Below are 23,995 nucleotides of genomic sequence, written 5' to 3'. Positions count from 1 at the left end.
ATAGACCACTGGTTCTGGATTCAGGAGGACCTGAGTTCAAATCTGGCCTCAGACACATAACACTCACTAGCTGTGTGACCCTGGGCAAGTCACTTAACCCCACTGCCTAACCAAAAAAAAAGACTGTGAGAGGGATCTAGGAGTAGCCAAGTAGTTTGGGGTGACTGGAGGAGGGGTCTAAGGAGGATCTGGATGAAAGTGCCCAGTAAGCTGAAGTGAACAGAATGCCGGGAACCTGGACCACGTGGCCTAGGGAGAATGGAGTCTAGATAGGATTATGAGTGGAAAGTGGCCAGGGGCGACTGGGAGGTAAAAGAACAGAACCTGGAGATTGGGCTTAGCCACAATGAAAGGCAGGTAAGTGCATTATAGCCTCAGGCAAATGCCAGAGATTTGGGAAAGTCCAGGGATTTCCTTTTTGGGGTCCAGATCCCAAAGACATGGTTTTTTCCTTTTAGGGGTTCAGATCCCATCCGTATCATTCCCCTTCAAACAAATGGGACCTAAATTCTTTTCGGGTAAGGGGCAAAGGTCTTGGCTTCTAAAACATCTTCAAGCTGGCAAGAGGTGTAAAGCTGCCCTGCCTCAAGGGGATCCCAAAGAAGAGGCAGACTGGAACCAAGCACAGCTGTATCCAGGGGACCATGGGGGGGGGGGCAGACATTGGGAGGTACCTACTGTTTGCTACCAACTGTAGGTGAACGGCCTGTAGTCTGGAAGACACAAATCTGACAGAAAAGACTGCAGGGCCCACATAAAGGCAGAAATAAAAGTGTAAGAGCCCCATTAAAATTATTTACATTTAACTTGCAGGATTATCTGATCTTGTTACTTTTTCAAAAGTTTAAGTAACATTTTTGCAGGTAGTTTTCCACTCGGGTTCAACAGTTACACATTTGCCAGAGGCTGACTTTCACTTTAATTATCACTGAAATTCTCTTCCCCAAATCAAACTGAAGATGTTTCTGATTTAATTTCAATTGTTTGAGGGTAACGAACAACTACACATTCAGGTCAAAACAGCAAGATTTCACATACTTGCACTGATTTTTTTACTGACCACTTGCTCTGATTATAGAAATCTGCTATAAAAGGATAAAGCAGGGACTAGATTTCAAGATAAAACATTGTTAGCTATTTGGATTCAGATAATTCACAGTTTTCCAACCATGCAGTATTAAATCCACCTCATAGCCAGTCTCAGGAATAACCAGGTGGTAACATTCCATTTCAAAGGAACACAATAGGGAAACTGAGCCAGGAGGATCCCATCTTAGACTGAGGCTAAATTTGTGCTCTCAGCTTTTCCTGATGCAGACTTCCCACCTGTATCACATTTTTTCTGGGTAGCTTGTGGCATTTCTGTCAATGGTGGATTATTGACTATTAATTACAGATGGATTATGATCCATCAGACAACTCAAAATCATTTACAGTCTCAAGAGCTTTTACCTCAAACAGTAAGTTTCACTAATCACAGTTTAGGAAAAACTTTTCCAGGATTTACATCTCAAATTATAATTTGTCCTGGTGTAAAAAGCCAATTGTTAGAGATTATTTCTATACACTAGCAAATTCTCAGCAAGCCATAACTCAAACCAGCTTTTTGGCAAGTTTACCATTAAAACAATAACCAACAACAGCCAAGTTGTTTTAGGTGTAACAAAATTATGAAAAGTTGTTTGACATAACTGATATAAAAAGTCTACCAATTTGAAACTTGAAAAACCCATTACCAAACAGGTGACTTTAGTTTTGTTAAATGCATTTCCAAATTACTTTGCAAAGAGAATCAATACTGCATCATTAACAGTTAAAACTACAACTTTAAAAGAGCAGGCTTAGCCAAGTTCAGAGGCTGAGCAGGATGTGCCAAACCTGGGTGATGCTTCCAGGCAAAGGTTGCCCCGAGGCCCAAGGCCACTGTCAGTGGGGCCCACAATAGCTGCTGCCCCTTCCCCCTCCTTCCTTTCACCAGGTGGGGGAAGGTGAATTGGGGGGATGAAACTCTCTATGAGAGGGATTAACAGATACCCTCTTGACTCAAGGGAAGGCAGTGGGAGAAAGGAGTGACCAGGGTTGTAAGGAACTGTTTCAAAACTCCTTAATGATCTATCACAAAACCTCCAGAATCTGCTAAGGTATTTTCAGCTGTTCTAACTTTTCCCTGTTAACCTCCATGAAGGAGGATTCAGGGGTGTAGAGGGAAGAGAATAACTATGCCTCAGGGAACCAAAAAGCACCTGCCTACAGTTTTCCCAATTCCCTAGCACCAAGAGAATCGACAGAATTGGGCATACGCTTCTGGATAGGGCATCCGTCCTTGTCCTCTATGCTGCAAAAGATGTACCAGGTCCATAGCCTTGAATCAAACCAGTGGAACGAGAGCCCGAGAGCATCAGGCCAAGTGTGAGACAGCCTCCTAACTATCTGCCTGAAAAGCACCTCCAAGCCTTCCTAGGTGCTTAGAGAAAGACCTCAACTTCAGGGCAAAAAAGAACCTGGGGGTGGCAGGGGAGAGGGGGAGGCTTACATACGTTTCAGTCTTTGACTGGAGAAGAACTTGGGGTTAGACAGCTTCCCTATACAGGCTACCAAAATGTTGAGGTTTCCTAATTTTTTTTTCTTTTTATTTATTTATTTGGCAATTGAGGTTAAGTGACTTGCCCAGGGTCACACACCTAGTAAGTGTCAAGTGTTTGGTCTGAGGCTGGATTTGAACTCAGGTCCTCCTGCCTTCAGGGCCAAAGCTCTATCCACTGCACCACCTAGCTGCCCCTAAAATGTTGAGGTTTAGAGGTCTAGGGGTTCTGGGACCCCAAAATCAGAACACGGGTCCTGCCCAAATGAATTAGACCCAAGCCTTCTTTCAGCTAAAGACAAGGTTTATTAGAACATTAACGGGGGGGGGGGGGGGGGAGAATGATTTTAAGAATCTGCCACATTGGCCACACTCTTAAGGAATCCAGGCATTTGTATCACTAATGCAAGTAGGCCAGATCTTAAGAATCTGAGCCTGGCAAAAATATTTTCACAAAAAAAAAAAACACCTTGAAAATTTTTACAGTCTACAGAATAGAACACTTAACAGTAGAATACACAATCTAATTTTAATATATAACAGCAGGATAAAGGATTTATAAAGAATAATGGCATAATTCTGTAGCTAAAAATAGATGTTTAATTTTAAAAGGTGAAAATACCAAAAAAACCTTATTCATTCTTTTCAAATATATTAACCTATTTCTTGACTACCCCGAATTACAGGATCACAAGATCATAATTTAGAGCTGGAAAGGACTTTAAAGGTCATCTAGTCCTACCCTGTCATTTTACAAATGAAGAAGCTGAGAGGTTCCGTGACTTGCCCAAGGTTTTACAGTTAAGTAAGCTGGAATCAGGATTTGAACCCCATGTTTTTTGACACCCAGTCCAGTGCTCTTTTCACAGTACCATGCTTAAGTGTACAACAGTAATCAATCCTACCCCTCTCCTTCCATCACACGCACACACAATATTAGAACTGCCAATATGATGCTCTCTTTATATGGGGTGTGGGTGGAGATTACCTGAATGTTAGCTGGGAAAGTTTCAGCAGCTTGTTTAGATCGCAGAAGATGAGGAACAATCTTTAACTTAACCCGTGTGCTAACAGGATCTCTTTTCAGTTCTGGTTTCAAAACAGCCCCCTGTCAGAGAGATGTTCCATTAAGAAGAATCTATTGAATCTGATACCCTCATCTTACCCTGAGTGAAACTTTGAGCCTGAAGGAGTTGAGGCCAAAGGTTTCAGCAGGGTTCCTTAGGAGCTGAGGTCAGACCCCAAGGTCCTTGTAGCCAGTCAAGGGCACTTCTCACTCTATCACAATGCTTCACACTTCTGCTAGTGGAGTGATTGTCACTTTCTGCAGCATTTCTAATCTTACTAAGAACTATAACTACAGAGAAAAAACAACTTAATATAAATAAATATTCCACCCAATCTAACTATCCAGATAATGAATTTAGTTCAAGAATTAGGGAGATTTCTGTTGTATATATATAATGTAAATTCATTAATAATTATGCATAATATCTAAAAAACTAGTTTAAATTGTCTAGAGGGGGAGTGTCATAGCTTACTCACAGCATAACTGACATGCTCAATACTCTAGCATACAATAAAATCTGATCAAAACAAACATGAAGAATCAATGGATATAACATAGTTCAAGTAAATAAAATATTTTTTTAAAAGAAAAAGCAACAATGTACTCACCTCTTTTGTCTTCAGTGGTATATCCCCAAGGTATACTTTATACATCTTGTTAATGATTGCAGGGTTATTCCAGTCAATTAAGCTATGGAATGTTTCAATTCAGTGCATTAAAATTGAGATCTTTACTACTCACTTTTACATTTTATAAAACTGTAGCCTCATTATTTGTTAGTAAAAACCTAAACAAAATAGGAAATTAATCTGTGGCAAAATTATAGCTCCATTGTGGATATTGCAAGCTACCTACTAAAAAGAATGTGATCACTGGAAAAATGTCCATAGCATTTACTTGTGCTTCACTCCTATCTATGTATAAACATTCTGTCAAGTTTTAAGTATTTACTCATGCTTTAGCAATACTTCACCCTTATACTTCACTGTTCATGCATTCTCCTCGTTCAAGAAACTTCTCTTCTGCCTAGAAATCAGATTCTCTGTGTTAAATAGTCTTAGCGAACAACACTTTCATTTCTGACTTAAGGTTAAGCAAAAACAGTTAGATCATGTATTATTTAACCAGAGGGGTCCATATGGAATAAAAAAAAAACCCTGTAGTTTAACCAGCCCTAATAACAGTCATGCTTGATTATTTCATAGAATCAGCATGTTACAAACTATGCCACTGAAAAGACTCCACAAAGGAAGTTAACTCTACGAACAGAACCAAAGTACAATATTTTGGGGGTAATCTTTTTTTTTTTTAATACTCAATTACAGATTAAGCTTTCCTGTTTAACTTTTTTGCCTTCCATAACAAAAGTACATTAACTATATTGCTCTTGAAGACACTGAAGGATCTAATATATGTAATCATGCCATAATGGAAATATTTTTTTTTTCTTTTAGGCAATTGGGGTTAAGTGACTTGCCCAGGGTCACACAGCTAGTAAGCGTCAAATGTTTGGTCTGAGACCAGATTTGAACTCAGATACTCCTGACTTCAGGGCCAGTGCTCTATCTACTGCGCCACCTAGCTGCCCCCATAATGGAAATACTTTAAAAGTAAATTGTAACAAAACAAGGTTATGACACCCTAGCCCAAGGTTCCTTTTATCCTTTTCTGTAAGATGTATATAGTTACTTCTTTACTGCTACAACCCAAGTTAATACAAAGCTGAGGAGAATTTCTTCCATCAAAAGCTCAAAACCTTCTTCCTCCCACTGCAGCCTTCACACCATTCACTCTCCAATTGTCCTTAAGGATCTTTCCTATTCGAGCTACAACAGTTGATTAAAACTTTATTCTCTCATCAGCTATCAATGTCACTAGCAAAACTTAGTCTTCTCTCTGGTATATGAAATAGGCCTATTGCCCAGTTGTTCTTAGATTCTGATTTCTCAAGCCACTAGAGCACCTTGTTAGCTACCCTTCCCTTTTCTTTTCATCCTTTCTTTTTCTTTTCTTTTTTTTGGGGGGCAATTGGGGTTAAGTGACTTGCCCAGGGTCACACAGCTAGTAAGTGTCAAGTGTTTGGTCTGAGGCCACATTTGAACTCAGGTCCTCCTGACTTCAGGACAAGTGCTCTATCACTGTACCACCTGGCTGCCCCTTTTCCTTCTTCTTTTCAAAGGCTCTTAATTACCAGCCCACATTTCCTCCAGCTTCTATTGTTCTTTTGTTGAGCATTCAGCCCCTATGGTCCAGACCTCGGCCAGGCTGATGGCTTCCAGGTCCTTTCCTCCCATATAGCCCAAACCTGAATATACTTAGAACAGTATCAACCCAAATAATTTGGCCACAAAACAGGTTTTGGCTTTCTATTTCCTGCATCAGATTGCCCCCTCTGCCATTTTCACTCTTTCATTTATTTTCGGTCTCTCCTTATCTACAGGCTCCTTTCATACTGCCTACAAACATGCCCATGTTTCCCTCCTGAAAAGACCCTCATTGGATCCTTCTATCCCCACTAACTATTGTCCCATATTTCTTCTGCCCTTTGTGACCAAACTGCTCAAAAAGCTTGTCTATAATACATGCCTGCACTTTCTCTCCTCTCACTGTCATATTAATCCCTTTCAATCTAGTTTCTGTTCTTATCATTCTACCAAAATGGTGCTCTCTAAAATTACCAGTGAACTCTTAGCTGTCAAATTCAACGGTCTTTTCTCAACCATCATTCTCCTTGACCTCTTTGCAGTATTTGAAATGTTGATCACTCTCTCCTCCTTGATACTCTCTTCTCTCTAGGTCCTCAGGACACTAGTCTCTCCTGACTCCTCTCCTGCATCCTACTCCAGATTATGCTCTCTAACTGTAGCTGTCCCTAAGACTTCTGTCTTGAGCCTTTCTCTCTTCTCTGTCTGTACTATTTCACTTGGTGATCTCATCACTTCCCATGGATTTAATCACCACCTCTATGCTGAAGATTCTCAAATCTACCTATCTGGAGTAACCTTTCTGCTGACCTCCAATCTCATATCTCCAACTGCCTTTCAGACATCTTGAACTAGAAGTCCAGTAGACATCTTAAATTTAACATGGTCAAAACAGAACTCTTTATCTTTTGCCTTAAACCCTCTACCTCCCACCTTCCCTATTACTGGAGAGGGCAATACCAACCTACCAGTCCCCTAGGCTAGCAATGTAGGAGTCATCCTGGATTCTTCACCATCTCTCACCCTCTATAACCAAGCTGTTGCTGAAGCCTATCAATTTCACCTTTGTAACATCTCTTATTAAATGTCCCCTTCGAAAGAACTGCCATCTCTCTAGTACAGGCACTTACTATCTCATGCTTGGATTGCGGCAAGAGCCTACTGGTGGATCTGCCTACCTCCAGTACTGCCCACTCTGGTCTATATTTCACTCAGCTACCAAAGTGATTTTCCTACAGTTCAGATCCAATCACATCACCCCCTTTCCCCCCTACTCTATAAATTCTAATGGTTCCCTATTGTCCCCAGGAACAAATACAAAATGTTCTGTTTGAAATGTAAAGTCATTTGTAAACTAGTTCCTTCCTACCCTTCCATAATTCTTACATCCTGTTACTTGACAAGTACTCTTCAATCCAATGACACTGGACTCCTGGCTGTTCCATAAACCAGATGCTTCATCTCTCAGCTCTGGGCATTTTTTCTCTCTCTCTCACATACCTAGAATGCTCTCCCCTCCTCTACTCTGACTACTGACCTCCTTGACTTCCTTAAGATGCAACTAAACTCTTACTACAGGAAGCCATCCCCAACTCCTCTTAATTCTAGTGCCTTCCTTTTGTTAATTATTTCATATTTATCCTGTATATATTTGTATAAATTTGCATGTTTGCTCTCCTTGAGCACAAAGACTGTCACTACTACCTCTCTTTGTTATCTCCAGTCTTAGCTTAATGCCTGCTACACAGTAGGTGCTTAATAAATGGTCACTCATTGACTTGAAATACATTTACCTAAAACATAAATTGGAATCTCATGGCATAGAATACTTTAGGTTAAAGGGGAGTAGCAAGAATTTGTAGAAACTTTAGTGCTTATTGGGGTAAATTAAACTTGTTTTCCTTCCAAAAAATGTTAGAGATAACAAGTATCTTCCATAACGTAATTTCATATTATAGGTAAACTACCAAAAATTTCTCGAAGAACCTTGAGTGACAGCACACAAAACACCTAGGTGCAACAATACAGTTCAGTAAATGTAATGCTAAAATATCTTTCAAGGTCAGTACATTTGCATTTTAAAAGAAATTCTCATATGCTCTCCCCACTTCCCCAACTTAACACCTGATATTTTAACTTCAAGTAAACTCTAGTCCCTCACCTGGAGTATCTGTCCTAAATTTACTGTATCACTTACAAGTGATCCAAGTCCCTCGTTTTAGTGACCAGCAATGTGGGCCCAGTGAGCTTGACTATTTCAACCAAAGTCATGGAATTAATCAAGCAACGGCTGAGTAGCACTCATTTGTGGCTTGTAAACAAAATAAATTTCTATCACATTGCATGGGCTTCTCTACTTAGGCCTTCTAATTGTTAAGATTAATCTAAATATCATCCTCAAAATCTGAATTTCAAAACAAGCGAACTAAAACATAACATGTATTTTGTTACTGTTATTATATAGCTAATTTTACTTAGGATAAGAAAAAGAAGATATAATGCAGACACGAATTTTCAATGCACACTGCATTCTCTTTTAAAAGCATTTCTAAACATTGTTTCTTTTTTGTCTCTAAGATTCATAGAAGGCAAATATTGTACTAAAGAAAACAATCTTGTAATGAGCATTCAGTGCATATTTTTAAAAATTTGCTTAGTAATATTTTTTAAATCCTATACTTCTTTCACACATATAAACTATGATATTAGTAAATTGTTACCTTTGCTTGCTCTTCAATTCTAAGTCAGCTGCAGTGGCTACACTATGGCGTGTATCACTAGAAGCAATCACTAGGTGTATAACAGCTTCGAGTTCTGGCACCTGCTCAGCCTCTATGAATTTCACTATACCCAGTTTGCACTGTTAAGAAAATGTTTAAAAAACATTAAAAGACGGGGAAGATGGAATCAGGTTTGGAAAGTGTAACAACAATAGGATTATATAAGACAAAGAATTCATCCACATTTTTATATTTTAAGTATGCATCATCAATTAAAAGAGTCCTCACAACTATAAGACCCCTGAACTATATGAGTGGGTATATTATGAAAAAATAAAGTCCATTAAGTCCATATTAATCAGAGCTAAAGGTTCTGAAAGGCGAAAACTTAACTTGAAATTCAAACCAGGGAAATCCAGGAGCAGAGGAGGGAAGGACAGAATCTGTAACTTAAAAAATTTTTTAAATGTTAAAAAATTGGGGGAGAAAAAGAAATATAGTATTCATGCAGGTTTTTTATAATAGTTAAATTAGAATTAGAAGAGTACTAACAATCTTAAACTAGATGCTGCTAAATATTTTCATTTCAGTGAATATGTATGTAATATGTAGTAATATATATTCAATTCTGTATTCTAACAAAAAAAACACCACACTACAAAACACTGCATTCTAGTTAATGCATGCAAAATTTTAATATGACATATTCAAGGGGTAATCCATAATTTTATTAGATATAATACAAATTTCACTAGAGCTACAAAATATAGTAAGACACTTCTTGCAACTTTTGAAAAGCTTCAGTGAACTAGAAATTTCTTTACAGTTAAATTTATAGAGAATTTTTCCCATTCTTAAGCTTCTAAAATTCCTTTATTTGATCATATTCTTTTATAATTCCATCTTTCTCAATACTTTAGGGGCAGTAACCTTATTTTTTCCCCCTCATTGTGACCACCATTTCCTCTATGCCTTTGTTCTTTCTCAGGCCATATGTCCTGCACTGACTACACTCTCTTCCCTTCTCTGTTTCCATCCTTTAGTGCCTCCACTGTCCCTTGGCTATCTGTCCTAATACTGATTATGCCTTACACCAAAGCTGGATCAATCACCCCCACTGCTTGCCTTCTTTACTCCTAGTCACAAGCTGCTGACCTAGATAAAAAAATAAAAAAACTGTGATGATTGAATTCACTCTAAAAATGTTATGTAATCTCAACCCGGCCCTTACCAAAGTCACCTTAACAAGTCACAACTCTTTTTCCATTCTCAACCTTTTCCTGACCTTTCTACACCATTTCACACTGTTGATCCCTCTGTGGTCCTGAATAATCTCACCTCACCATGTTTCATGACTCGGCTGTGCCCTGGTTCTCCTCTTATCTGTTCAAACCCACTCCTGCTTAATCTCCTCTGCTGGTTCTCCATTCTTGTCACACCCAATAACTGAGGGTGTCTCCCAAAGATCTATCTTCAGCTCTCTTCTCTTCTCCCTCCATATTCCTTCAGTTGGTAATCCCATAAATTCCCATCACTTTAGTTATCAATTCTATGCAGATGTTTCCAGATCCATTTTTCCAGTACTAACATCTCTCTTAAGCTACAATCCTATATCACCAACTGCCTTTAGGACATCTTGAACTGGACCTACCACATGAATCTCATACTCAAGCTCAACACATACAAAACAGAACTCATTTTCTTTCCTCCCAAATTCTGCCCTCTACTGACCTTCCCCACAGGTGTGGAAGCATCACCATCCACTCAGGTTTCAGTCAGGTTTGAAACTCTATCATTCTCAACTACTCAATCTATTCACCTAAACCTTTATCAAACTTTGTCATTTCTACCTCGAATAAACGAAAGGAAAAGCATTTCTTGGGTACTGTACCTGTGCCAAGCACCATGGTAAGTGTTAGGGATACAAAGAAGAAAAAGCTAGGCAGTTCCTGATCTTAAAGAGCTCATATGCTAATTAGGGGAGACAACACAAAAAATAAAGTTCAGCCACAGGGCATATGGAAAGGCCCACAAGTCTTAAGGGTATAGCGAGGCCCAAAGGTCTTTAGGTTACTTAAGTGGTTAACATGACAGTGCCAGAGTACTCCAGGGCATAGAAGCAAAATAAATGTTAAGGCCTAGAGGTTCCTAAGAGGCAATGGCAGGAGAGATGGTAAATCCAACTCATCAAAAGGAATGGAGTTTATTACTTCCACCTTATTTAAACCCTTGACTGCAAGAAGTCAAGCAGCACAGACAAGAAGAGTAAGGAGTAAGTAGCTAAGGCACTCTTCCCACCCAGCCATCCAAGTGAGTTTTGGGCCAGCCCAGCCCAGCCCAGCCCAGGATATGGCAGCAAGTACAGCCACTCCCACCAGTGGTGGTGGTGGTGGTAGGGGTAGCCTTCCTGTTGCCTGATTAGCACAATGGGTTCTGGGGCAGCAAGAGCTAGGGGAGGGAAAAGCAAGATGGGCAGCACATATGCAGTGGCAGAAACTCTTCCCTCTACCAAAGAGGTTATGAGACATCCTGGCATCCCTTTCTCTCCACTCACATTGCCACCTTCAGATCCTCATCACATCTCTTGCCTGGATTACTTCAACAGTCATCTAACTGGTTAGCTTGCCTCAGATCTCTCCCCACTCCAATCCACCCTCCACTGAACTGCCAAGACGATATTTCCAATGCACAGATCTGACTATGCTCTGCTCTTCTGAACAAATGAGCTCCAATGGCCCCTTACTGCCTCCAGGATACAATTTTAACTCCTAATTTGGCATTTAAAGCTCTTCATATCTCAGTATCTCCCTGCCTTGTACACTTCTTATACTTTGCTCTCCTCTATGCAATATACACTGAACAAGGGCCTACTTAGAGTTCCTCAAACATATCACTCATACCTCTCATCTCATGCCTCTGCAATGGCCATCCCCCATGCCTACCTGCTCTGTCTACTCACTTCTACCACTTAATTTCTCTGAATTCCTTCAAAATTCAATTCTGACACCACCTTGTGCAGGACTTTCCTAGTCCCTTCACTTGCTAATACTTTCCTCTCTCAGAATGCCTTTCCTCTACTCCATATATCTCTTGTATGTCCCTAGTTGTTTCCATGTTGTCTCTTCCCAAAAGAATGTAAACTACATGAAGTTACAGATTGTGATTTTTTAGGTTCTTGTGTTTGCCACACAATGGCTGACTGTAGTGCTTTTAAAATGCTAACTGATTGGCTTGTTAATTTGACTTAAAATTGACACTTTATTAACCCCTTATAGAATGAGAAACCATGTCAGATTTCATATGAGAAAAAAGTTCACTTGCATTATTAGAAGAAAACAAAGAACTTGAAGAGATAAAGAATACACACTTAATAAGAAGCTTAGAAATGCTTTCTTTCTCGCAAATACAGAATAGAAAGCTATGATACAATACGTCCAAATGAAAAAGGAAGTTTATAAATTGAATGTTATCCATTCAAATACATATCCACACAAATGTTACTGAGAGGAAAGAATATTCTTCAGCCAAAAAAATTCTTTTATCTTCAACATAAAGGTTTGATGCTGAAAAACTATACAAAATAAACCAAACAACTAGGGCAAGCTGGCTTAAATAGTTTTTAATCCAAATTGTTTCTTCTATAATTAAAAAAAAAGATATGCAATGACTAGTCTAACCAATATAATGTTCTTTTTAAAAAATTCTTTTTCTCCTATATTACTGAAAGAAAAGTGCCCTTCTTAACTAAAAGAGCTATGACACAGAGAAAGATTTTTGTCAATTAAAAAATACAAACATTAATAAAAAGGATTATCTCCTAGCTTATTTAGATGCCACAGGGAAAGTGAGAGCAAATCTATAAATGAGAGTAATTAAAATTTAAGTGCCTTCCATTTAATTCTTTTGCTAAACATTTCTTTAATATCACTGGCCAGGTTTGTTCTCAATACTTAAGTATCTGGCTATTCTGCCTATTTCTCATGAATGTATTTCTCTATAAAGAAAGTTTTTACATGCAATTTGTCATATACCCAGACTTTGTAAAAAATATTATCTAAGACATGTAATTACTTCAGCAATGATAAAACATCTGTCTCCAACTGTGGCCTTTATTTCTCTCTCAATGGCAAGAACAACTTGAACCCTGTTTAGATGCAGAAAAAATTCTTAATGACCACTCTAAAGTTCCTAAAAAGTTTACCAAAGAAAATACCCTATTACATGTTTTATAAAATGATAGGAATTATAAATGATCATGAAAAAGGTCTGTACATAACAAATTTTACTGGCCTAAGACTATATCCAGTTTATACTGCTGAAAGGTTTTACAGGGGAAAAGTCTCGATTAAGACTAAAAGGAGAGAAAAAAATGCATACATTAGAGAAGACCAGGGCTATAGATATATACGTATATAAAGTTAGAAAGCCCAATGCAGAGCTACACAATACCTGCTCTAACTGTTCAGGAGTCCACGGACTGTCTCCAATGACTCGCTTTGCTGCATAAAAGCTCATTCCTGGAGGTGGCTGTGGAATCCCGGAGCCTCCAGCACCACTGGAAGAGGAGCCCTGTGCAGAGGGCACATTCTGCCTACTCTGGGATTCATTCAACACATATCTATAAAGGAAATGGAATTTTAACCCTTCTGTTAAGTTACGTTTTTCCTTAACTTCAGTGAAATAAAATATACGTAAGAAATCAAAGTTTCATCAAAAAGAAAAATCTGAATGACAAAATTATTTCCATAGCCCAATAAGTAGTCTATTATAACAATGCTTTTTCATCCTGTTTATGACTTATCTCTACTAATAATCTCAACTAATAATTCAGTGGAAAAAAGCCTTTTTCCATGCCCGGCCTGAACAACACTACCACACTTGAGAAAAAAATGTTCCCTGCCATTAAGGTAGCAATTACATTTCAATCCAAATGATTCTGGCATCATGTATCCTATGTCAAACTGGACTATTTTATGTTCCTGAGTATGGTCCTCTCATTTTCCCAACCTTGTACCATTGTTTATACTCTTCTTCAAACCATTCTCTATCAAATCCTATCCATATTTCTATACCAGTAGAATATAAATTCCTTAAAGACAGAGACTAACTGGTTTTTGTCTTTTCAACTTTTCAAGCCTTATAAACTGTAGATGTTTAATAAGTGCTGCCTGAACTTAACACTTTGAGGCTTTCAGGAAAAGATACTTCTCCTACATGAAGGCTTTCCAATTTCCCTCGCTGAGGTGGTATAATCCCTTCTCTGATACCCAATATGTACTTACTGTACCTTCCCTGAGGCACTCATATTCTGATGTGTATTGTATTCAATTGTATATGGAGGAATGGCAGGAAGATGTATATAATGCTCCCACTTCTTATAAAGAAAACTCCTCCAAAAAGAACCAGAAGATACTCCAGATCAAATCCCGATCAGGAAATCCAAGGGCACAATGATGTCCCAGACTCCTATCAGTGCACCACCATGTTGTTCAAAGTACAGGAATAGGAGGCAACTAGCAGCTTTGACCTTAGCTCCAGGTCACAGATACACAGCAGAATTAGAAAACTTGCAACGAGAGGTGGCAGTCTAGGATGGGCTATGTACTGAGCTAGCTGCAAATTTAGATACAAGCAGCAGCGATGTGGCTCAGACCCCAGGAGATCAACAGAATCTCAGTTACAGCTCTTATTCCAGTCTGACACTAACAGAGGAATAACCAGGGCAGAAATACCAGACCAAAAGGAAGCCTATAGTTCTGTCACTTTGAACTAGCAGCAGCAGTCTACCTGTTCACACTCAAACTCAGGTCAGGAACTTGCAGAGATCAGAACAAGGAGGACAGTGATTAGACTTTGCTCTGGATTAGGCTACTTTGGGAACACTGAAAGCTTGCAGGTCCCCAGCCTGAGCTGTCTTTAGGAGCCTAGAATAACACAACACCTAATATCCTAAGAAAACAGCAAGAGGATCAGCCCAGGTAAAATCTAAACCTTCCCTCTAGAAGTATGTAGAGCATGGAGCTAACATAAAGTTCAAAATCATAAAGTAGGATGGAAGCCTAAAAAAAAGCAATCCCAACATAAAAATCTATAATGTCTGCAGGGATATAAAAGCCACAAACCCAGAAGACAATGACTTGAAAACATCTACAAGGAAAGACTCAAAGTAAAATATACCATGGTCAAAAATTCAATTAGAATTTCTGGAATACATGAAACAAGAGTTTAAAATGTTTTTATAAATGAGAGTGCTAAAAGAAAAAAATTGGTAAAGAAATTAGAGAGTTATATAAGAAAGAACTGGAAAGAGAATTAACATCTTGGCACAAAAGACACAAAACCTTGCTAAAGAAACAAACTCCCTGAAAATTCAAATGGACAGAAGACAATGATTCCATGAGACAACAAAAAACATTAAAAACAAAATCAGAAGATGGAAAAAAAGACAGAAATTGTTAAGATATCTCACAGCAAAAGCAACTGACTTGGACAACAGATTGAAGAGAAAAAAAATCATTTGACTACTTGAACTCCATGAACAAAAAGAGAGTTTGAATAGCATATTTCAAGAAATCTTAAAAGAACATTATCCAGAGAACCAGATACCAAAGCAGAAGAGAAAAAAAATCTACTGGCCACCTCCTAAAAGAAATCTCAAAATGAAATCTCACTGGAAAATTATAATGAAAATTCAGAGCTTACAGATCAAAGAAAAAAATACTGCATGCAGTTAGAAAGAAAATATTCCACTTCTACAAAGGAACAGAAAGCTTGTAATATGATATTTCAGAAGACAAAGGATATAGGCCTATATCCAACAACGACTTACCCAGAAAAACGGAGTATTCTACAGAGGAAAAAATGGACCTCTAATAAAACAGTGGACTTCCAAACATTTCTGATGAAAAGAATTTAGCTGTGTAGAAGCTCTGAAGTTTGAATTCAGGAATTAAGAGAAATATAAAAAGGTTAAACATGAATGAACAATGAGTGATTAAACAAGGATAAATTTCTTATATTTTAGTATAAGATAATATATGATATATTCCCTCTCAACCCTAATATTATCAAGAGTCATAGTAGGAGTCAGAATTAATAATTAGAGGCAGAAGGTCTGGGAGTATGGCTTGATCATCTCAAAAGAATGGAAAGAGAGGGGAAGAGGAATAAACTAGGGGAAAGGTAGGGAAAGAAAGAGAAAATTCACTCATCATTGGATTGCACAAGTAGAAGTCTATACAAATAAGGAGGAAGAAGTGGAGGTAGCAGCTGACACGTGAACCTTACTCTCATCTGAACTGATTAATGGAGGAAAGAACATATCCACAAATATGTGGGTATAGAAATGTATTTCACTCAATAAGGAAATGAGAAGAGAAAATGGTGAATTAGAGGAAGAGTAGCCTAAGGGAGAGATCAGTCCTAAGTAAAACAAATTCTAAGGACGTACAAAAATAGTTACAGTAGCAATTTTCTTGATGGCTAAGAATAAGAAACCAAGGAGGCACCCATCAATTGGGGAATGGCTGAACAAGTCATTGTATTTAAATGTAACAGAACACTGTTGTGCTAAAAGAAATGATGGCATAGATTGTTTCAAAGAAACCTGGTAAGAGTTATATGACCTGATACAGAGAGGAGTGAGCAGAATGAAAAGAACAAGTTTTACAATGACAATAATACTATAAAGACAAACAACTCTGAAAGGCTTAGGAACTCTGATCACTTTAATGATGAACCATATTCCAGAGAACTAATAAAGAAACATGCTACTACCTCTGACTAGAGAGGTGAAAGACTCAAGAGTACAGAATAAGATATGTATATGTGAATATAGATATGTGTATGTATATATGAATATATACAGACACACACACACATATATTTTTTCTTTTGGATGTGGCCAATAGCTTGACTTATTCATGTTTGTTACAGGGTTTTTTCCTTTCATTCTCAATTGATGATAGGGTGGGGGTGGCGGAGAAAGGTGGTTTCTGCTGATTTAAAAAATATATATATATAAGTTGAGCAAAATTTTTATGGGTCAACATATTCAAGCAAATGTGGCCAACCATTCTGTCTGGTTCCACTATAGCTTATTTGTTGAATTATAGTATAGAGATCTGACATCTGTTAGTTCATGGAAGAGAGTGAGCTTTCGATATATAAGTCTAGCGGATACCCTGTAAGGTATCTCATAGGTGCCAGTTTTCAGCCTGCAGTGATGTATTACAAATTCTGCTGTTCCTTTGCATAATCTACACTGATCACTAAGGTCAAGGCTCCTTAGAGACAATTCATCAGTAATTTCTGATGATAATAACCTGGTCTTGAATTGCCATCATAAACCCCTCTCTTTCTCTAGCCAAATTACATGATTCAATCATTTGTTCTGTACTTTTTTTGTGAACAAATTGTTGGCTGAGGCCATGGGGCTGTTGTTCTTAGAGAAATTTTTGATTCTACTCTTGAAACTTGGCTGTTTCACAGGTTCTATCTTGAGGTAATCTTTCAGTTACATTCCATAAATCCAATGATGTGTACCTATCATCAACATTTACTTTCCCAGATCTCTTATAGTCCATTTTATCATTCTGAAAGTGCATGTTAAAACTACATTAGATGTTGATTTAAGCATGTTCTTCCCACTGAGTTTGATTTCAGGATGAAGTATGTGACTAGACAAACAACCACAGTCTTCTCTTTGATAGCTTTATGCTTGATATATTTTGCCTGCAGAAGAGCAATGTACTTTTTTTTCCTTCCTTTTTTTTGGGGGGAGGGCTTATGTTAGGCAATGGGGTTAAGTGACTTGACCAGCATCACACAACTAGTTAAGTGTTATGTGTCTGAGGCCAGCTTTGAACTCAGGTCCTCCTGACTCCAGGGCTGGTGCTGTATCCACTGCGCCACCTAGCTGCCCCCTAGAGCAATGTACTTTTAAGTATCAACTTCATTCATTGGTTTAACATGACCTCTAGATCTGAGCTGGAAGTCTTGAGTCTTTATCTTTCTTTGGTATACATTAAATATTTTATACCTATTGAGTCCAAATGACATTATGACATCACTGGAGAAATATCTCACAAAATAGAGAAGCTGTTTAATGTATTTTTCAGGGTAGCACATAATTTGATGTCACCTATATACATAAAGTACATGATATTATTATAATATGAAGTTATAATAATAATATTATTATTAAATAGTTGTGAATATATTGATATTTCCAAATCTCTTAACAACTGGAATTTATATAGTCCTTTGTAGTTTTTAAAGTACTTTCCTATCAAACTCTATGTAGGTAATGTAAGAATATTATAGTGTAGGAAGAGATGGTTAAAAAAAAGCATTACAGCATGGGAATGGACTAGATACGGGACTAAACAGAGAAACCAAAGATGCTCATAAGTTTGTAAACCCTAGATAACAGAAAGAGCAATGATATCAGCAGAAATAACGAATCATGAAACAGAAATGGTCCAAACAATACGATGAGTTCTTTTTTGGACAGGATGAGTTTGAGGCAACAGCAGAGTTGGAGTTACAGATATAAGAAATGGAACTCAAAAGTGAGAAGTCAGAGCTATCTAGATGTAGTAGTAATCCATATGGCAGGAATAGTTTGATATTCCTTTAAAATGATATTTAAAGAAGAAACAATAAAAAATGAGGTGGGAGTTTTTAACTTACCCATAAGGCATCAGAAGGACATCTAGCATGAAGTCCAAAAGCAGCTGTACAGTCTTTGGTTTCTCAGCAAGATTAAACGGAGAAGCTGCTTTAGACGGTTCAACAGGGTATTTCATGTGAAAAAGGGTTGGTATTAGAAGATGCATTAAGCTGAAAAGATAATTGTTTACTGCAATTATTTAAGAAATAACTTTGTATACTTAGTACGTAAGATACGAAGCAACAAATAGAATATTAACAAATGGCCATCATGGCAGTAACAATTCTTCTCATAAAGACAGGCAGTGTTCAGGCAAAATAATATATTCATCTACACTTGGTATTAGGCAGTTAAAAATATTATAAAAATTAAAAATAAAATAATCTGAAGAGGGCATTCAGGGTTATATAATCATTTTTTAATGACTTTTAAAAGTCATCCTCGGAGGATTTTTTTTTTTAAATTTCAGATAGACTCATGTGAGTCAGCTGTCTACTGAAAGATCTGTTGAAAGCACTATTTAACTTCATTTTCCCTTCATAAATTTCAAGTCATTCATCTAACTTAGATCTATAAGTGACAATGAAAAGTGAACTAATTCCCCTCATTTAAAATGTTCCCAGTATTTTATCCTTCAAAAGCACCATGTTCAGAAACAAGCTGTTTTATAAGTGACTAATAGTTTGATGAAACGCCATGCCACACATACAATTTTAGTAGTTATAGAAATTAAAGGCTTCAAAATACACACATCACTAGAATGCTGAATTTGCACACCTCTGATTATGTTGGCATTCAGAATTTTAGTAAACAACATTAAGAGGTAACAAAGATTACCTAATATATAGTTGTGAGACAGCTAAAAGAGGTAGGGGTTTCAAATTTTCCTAACTGAAACCAAATGTACATAGTTCTTATTTTAAATCAATGTAGGACCTTATTACAAACAGAAGTAATCAAGAAAAACCATACCTATCCTGCTGAGGCTGAGGCTTCCCTTCCATTGCAGTAAGAAGAGTAGGGGCAAGTTCGCATTGTTTTTCCACTGGTAAGCGAGGATAGCCCATCTTAACATAAATTATAGTAAAATTCTGTAAAGGAAAGGAGAAAACCAAGTACCAAAATAAATGAAATCTGACTTAAATCAAAACACATGGTTTATAATTTTGGCAGTAAATCTAAGTTTAAAATTTGTTGGAAACTGCTAGCAACACATCTTCCCTTTCCCAAATATTTTTGCTTCTAGATTTTAAGTCAAATATTAAATTTGAAGAAAAAAAACACCAATCCATTACTGAATTATAGATACTTGGACTGCTGGGTTTGAGGAAAAGTTACAATCTGAAGCTCTCATACACTATAAATTTCTTACATACAGTTTTAAGTTAATTCAGCTTTAAACTAGACTATGACTTTTGGAACAGCCTGTTCATGCACAGCTTGTTTGCATAGCGAAACTGAGGCAGATTCATTAGATCTTTGTTAACTACATTAACTCTTCCAGGTCAAACAATTTTTCATATATACCTCTAATATTATTAAAGAACTCTTGTTACTAGACCTAACCATATAGTATTCAATTTCTGCAATATAAAGCTGACATTTTTGTTTTTGTTTCTGAAATAGAACAAGCCTACCTTAAAAATACCTTAAGTTATAGATGCACCTAAACAAAAACCAAGAATACCAAGATTTATTTGGGGAAATAAAGTGCTACAGTTTGGCTGAAATATATAGTATGTAAATGAGAAATGAGGCTCAAAAGATAGACTAGAGCTCTCTATGGTGGGCATTAGGGAAGCACTTAAGATGTTTCTGTATGAGAACTTGACAGAGTATGTTGGGTGGATTAGTGAAAGGAAAAACTAGAAACACCTCGGAGTTAATGATAGTCTGAACTAGAATGGTGGTAATGGAAAGAAATAGATGAGATATTCCAGACATGGAGTCAGTAGGACTTTGTGAAACACTAGATGTGGCAAGTGAAAAAAAGGGAAGAGTCAAAGATGACCATCTGATTTATTAAAATTAAACTGACACAATTTTTTTGGCAACATCTAGTACTTAGAGCAAAATATATCTGTAATGTGGTGAAAGGTGAGCAGCTTATCTGACTAAAAACACACAGAAGAAGGTCCACTTAATACGTGGACCTTCCTGGATAAAAAAGGTACTACATCTGTAGCAAGGCCTGGTATTATTACATGGTATAAAAAACTGTTTACATATACACTCCGAAAATCATTAACTTTTCTTCAGAAAACAGTGTAATCCGAATCTCATTATCAAGAACCTTTCTTGATATGTAAGCCTTTGCGTACTACTGTACCCTTATTTAAGTAAGAGATGGTTTTTCAAAAATCCCCTAAAATACCAAAAGGATAAGGATGGAAGATACACAAAAAAATTTTAAACCAAACTGTGCCTTTCTTGTTTTTCCCTCTACATTCTTATTTTTCATTATTTTCAGTCACCTATTTTAAGTATACTTATACTCTAAGACTCTTTCTATATTTTTTTCTTTTGCTAAGGAAAAAGTAACTTATTTTACGACTAATACATAATTCTCCTGAATCTTACAACCTATTTTATTCAAATTCCCTTTTCTACTGTATAATGCCCCTCAATGACCTACTCTCAGAGTTTTCTTTAAGGACATCTCTCTGGGGAAGTATTCACCAAAAATTGGAATATTGCTTAAACAGAAAGTATCTTGTAAATTTAACTAAAAAAAAAATCTAAGCTCAAATTTCAGGTTTTGTAATACATTAAGAAAACATTATTAGCCAATGAACACTCTAAGAAAACCACTCACTGTGACGAAGGAAACAGCAGCAGGATCCTGGTACTGAACCAATAAAGTCTCTACTGGAAGCTGTATTTTTGGACGGCTCTTTATACGTTTATTCAGGTGGACCAATAGCTCCATGACCTGAGTAAAGAAGCGTGAATTTCTCAAATTCTCAATTATTATACCATCAATAAATTTAGTATAAAAAAATTCACTTGGTTTGTACATCAGCCAACAATTCAATTAAGTGAGTGAGGGGTTCTAAAAAATAGTAATTGTTAAGTGTTAACGGTATTCAAACTAGGAATGAATCTTATAGGTGTTAACATTTTTCTTTCCTTTCTGTATGGTTTCTTTTCTGGATCACAGCAAAAAACAAACTTAGACCTAAAGAACTGTATTCTGTCACCATCCTTGCGCTTAGAAACAAACTATGTTGTCAAGTTTCGGAGAGTACAACTAGAAACAGAAGAGAATGGGACTAGATTCAGAAAGAATATTCTTATACAAATTTATAGGTAAAATGTTAATTCAATCAGCAGCTTAATTTACAAACTAATACTCACAAGGAAACCTAGCTAGCTTCCATGCAGTTTAACAACTTTGATCTAGAAGACTGAATAATAGCCTAAATTTACATAACAATTTACAATTTCAAAAACAAATTTCTCACAAAAACTGTGTGATAAGTTCTACAAGTGTTATTATCACCAATTCTATGAATTAGGAAACTAAGTTGCAGAGAGAGCAATTTGCACCCTCACAGAGTAAGCAAAAATTGACTTCAGACCTTCTTATATACAGAATCCAGGGCTGCCTATACTACAGAACATGGTGTTAAGATGCTGGTCTAAGGCTGATTTCTGCCAGACTACTCACCAGTTTTCCCAGCAGTTTTTACTGAACAAGAAGTACTTTCCTACATAATTTATGTTTCCCAGCTTATAAAACACTAGAATGTTGAGTTCCATTATTTCTGATTCTCCCTTGTCTAGTCTGTTCCATTGATTCTCCTGCTAGAAGTGATAGACTTAAAATTCTGAATGAGACATACATTTTTGGCATGGCCAAGACAGGAACTTGTTTTGTTGAACTGTACATACCTGTTATGGTTGGATTTATTTTTCAAACTTTTCAGTCCTCAGGATTCAGAGAGAGATATAGCATCCAGAACTACAGAAGCAATCATCTCACTGTACTCTGCCTTACTCAGACTAAATCTATTATGCTGCATTCTAGGATAGGCTGCCTGGAATGTCTCTTTGCAAAGACACTGATAATCTGAAGCAGGTCAAGACCAGAGAGACCAGGAAAGCAAAAGGGGCTCAAAAGATGATTCAGTTGAAGGAACTGGGAACGTTATCCTGCAAAAGCTCTATTATTTCACTTATGTGTTTAGTACTTCCCAAGGTACCCATAAGAGACACCAGAAGTGCTGGGGGCCACCTCTAAATCTCTTGATATTACATGGATACCAACGGAACAAACAAACTACCCAGTAGTTATCACTTGCTTGCCTTACATGATGGGCCCAGCTCCTTCTCCAGTCACACATTTCTTTGATAATACCATTTATGCCACTCCTCCAGCAAAATTCTTCAGTGGCATGCTGCTTTGTTTCAATGGTTGCTTTAGTCAAAGGACCCATCGTGTAGTAGACTACTAGCTTCCTTAAGGCTCATTTGCCACCTCTGATGTTAAGCCTTTTGTTCAGACTATTTCCCTCCTCAAATTATCTTTTATCTATTTTGGTGTGCACACGCAACATCATCTCAAATAGCAGATAAACTCAATAACGGTCAGTGACCTTTGTATCCCCAGCACCTACAACAGTGTCTTGCACAGAGTAAATGCTTTAAAAAGTTTGTCAAAATGAATCTAATCTCCAGAATGGGAAAAAATGACAGAAATGGTTAATGTTAATAATAATAATAACATTAATACTAAAATAGCAGCTAACATTTAGATAGTGCTTACTACATGCTAGGCACTGTGCTAAGTGCTTTATAATTATCTCACTGGATCCTTACAACAACCCTAATAGGAAGGTGCTATAATAATCCTCATTTTATAGATGAGGAAACTGAGCCAGTCAGAGATTAAATGACTTGCGCAGGGTCACACAGCTAGTAAATGTCTGAGGCTACCTAGATGTGAACTAAAGTCTTCCTTCCTGATTCTAGCCTGGTGCTCTATCCACTGTTTCTCCTAGCTACCCTAAGAAAATAGAAATTAAGAAAGAATAAATCCAAGGTAAGTAAAAGGATTATAAAAGAGCACCTAGGCACCCTAAGGATGCAAGTCATCATAGTCCAATGGATTGAACTCCAGGCCACTGAAAGAGCAGATGAAATTTCTAAACCAATGAAATTCTGAAAAATCATGAAAATTAAGAAATGTGATACACAGCTAAAGTGAGGGAAATGTCCTAATTTTCAAAAAAGCCAAGAGAAGAGAGGTTTCTTTCATACCACATGCCAACATTCTTGACTTCAATTTCCTGCCAAAATTCTAGAACCTATTCTAGAACCAAAGACCAATGATAGTCTTTGAAAATCTCAGAAAAGGAAACAGTAACAACTGAGGGGTAGCACAGCACTCCAGACAGGTCCTGGCAGACTATAATTTCTTTTCTGACAAAGTGACTAGACAGAAATTTTGGCTCAATATAAAGGCAAAACTTCCGAACCATCCGGGCTATCCAAAATTGGAACTAGCTATCTTCACAAATGGTGATTTCCTATCACTAGAATATTAAAGTAAAACAATGATCTTTGTCAATGACATTAGAGAAAAAAGGTCTCTTCAAGTATGGGTTGGATTTGATCACTTCTGAACTTCTTTCTGTATACTGTAAAGCATTAATCCTTGAAAAGTAAAATATATATATGTATATACATTAAAAAGATTTTTAAAAATTAAATGATTTGGCCTTAATTCAAGAGTTTATAATTCCT

The 23,995-nt window shown here is 37.1% G+C and overlaps 1 protein-coding gene across 1 annotated transcript in view; it reads right to left on the bottom strand.

The window, feature by feature from the left end:
- The window catches only part of ECPAS (Ecm29 proteasome adaptor and scaffold), a 148,605-nt gene that overhangs the window by 83,942 nt on the left and 40,668 nt on the right, over window positions 1-23,995 (bottom strand). The window contains 7 exon segments of the mRNA XM_020972446.2: window positions 3,570-3,689; window positions 4,259-4,340; window positions 8,575-8,714; window positions 13,024-13,192; window positions 18,268-18,417; window positions 19,220-19,338; window positions 21,063-21,179. Of these exon segments, the coding sequence (XP_020828105.1) occupies window positions 3,570-3,689; window positions 4,259-4,340; window positions 8,575-8,714; window positions 13,024-13,192; window positions 18,268-18,417; window positions 19,220-19,338; window positions 21,063-21,179 (897 nt within the window).

Source organism: Phascolarctos cinereus, unplaced genomic scaffold, assembly GCF_003287225.1.
Source record: "Phascolarctos cinereus isolate Bilbo 61053 unplaced genomic scaffold, phaCin_HiC Scaffold_4;HRSCAF=312, whole genome shotgun sequence".
Classification (NCBI taxonomy): domain Eukaryota; kingdom Metazoa; phylum Chordata; class Mammalia; order Diprotodontia; family Phascolarctidae; genus Phascolarctos; species Phascolarctos cinereus.
Note: the sequence above shows the minus strand (reverse complement) of the source record. Positions and strands in the feature narration are given on the sequence as shown.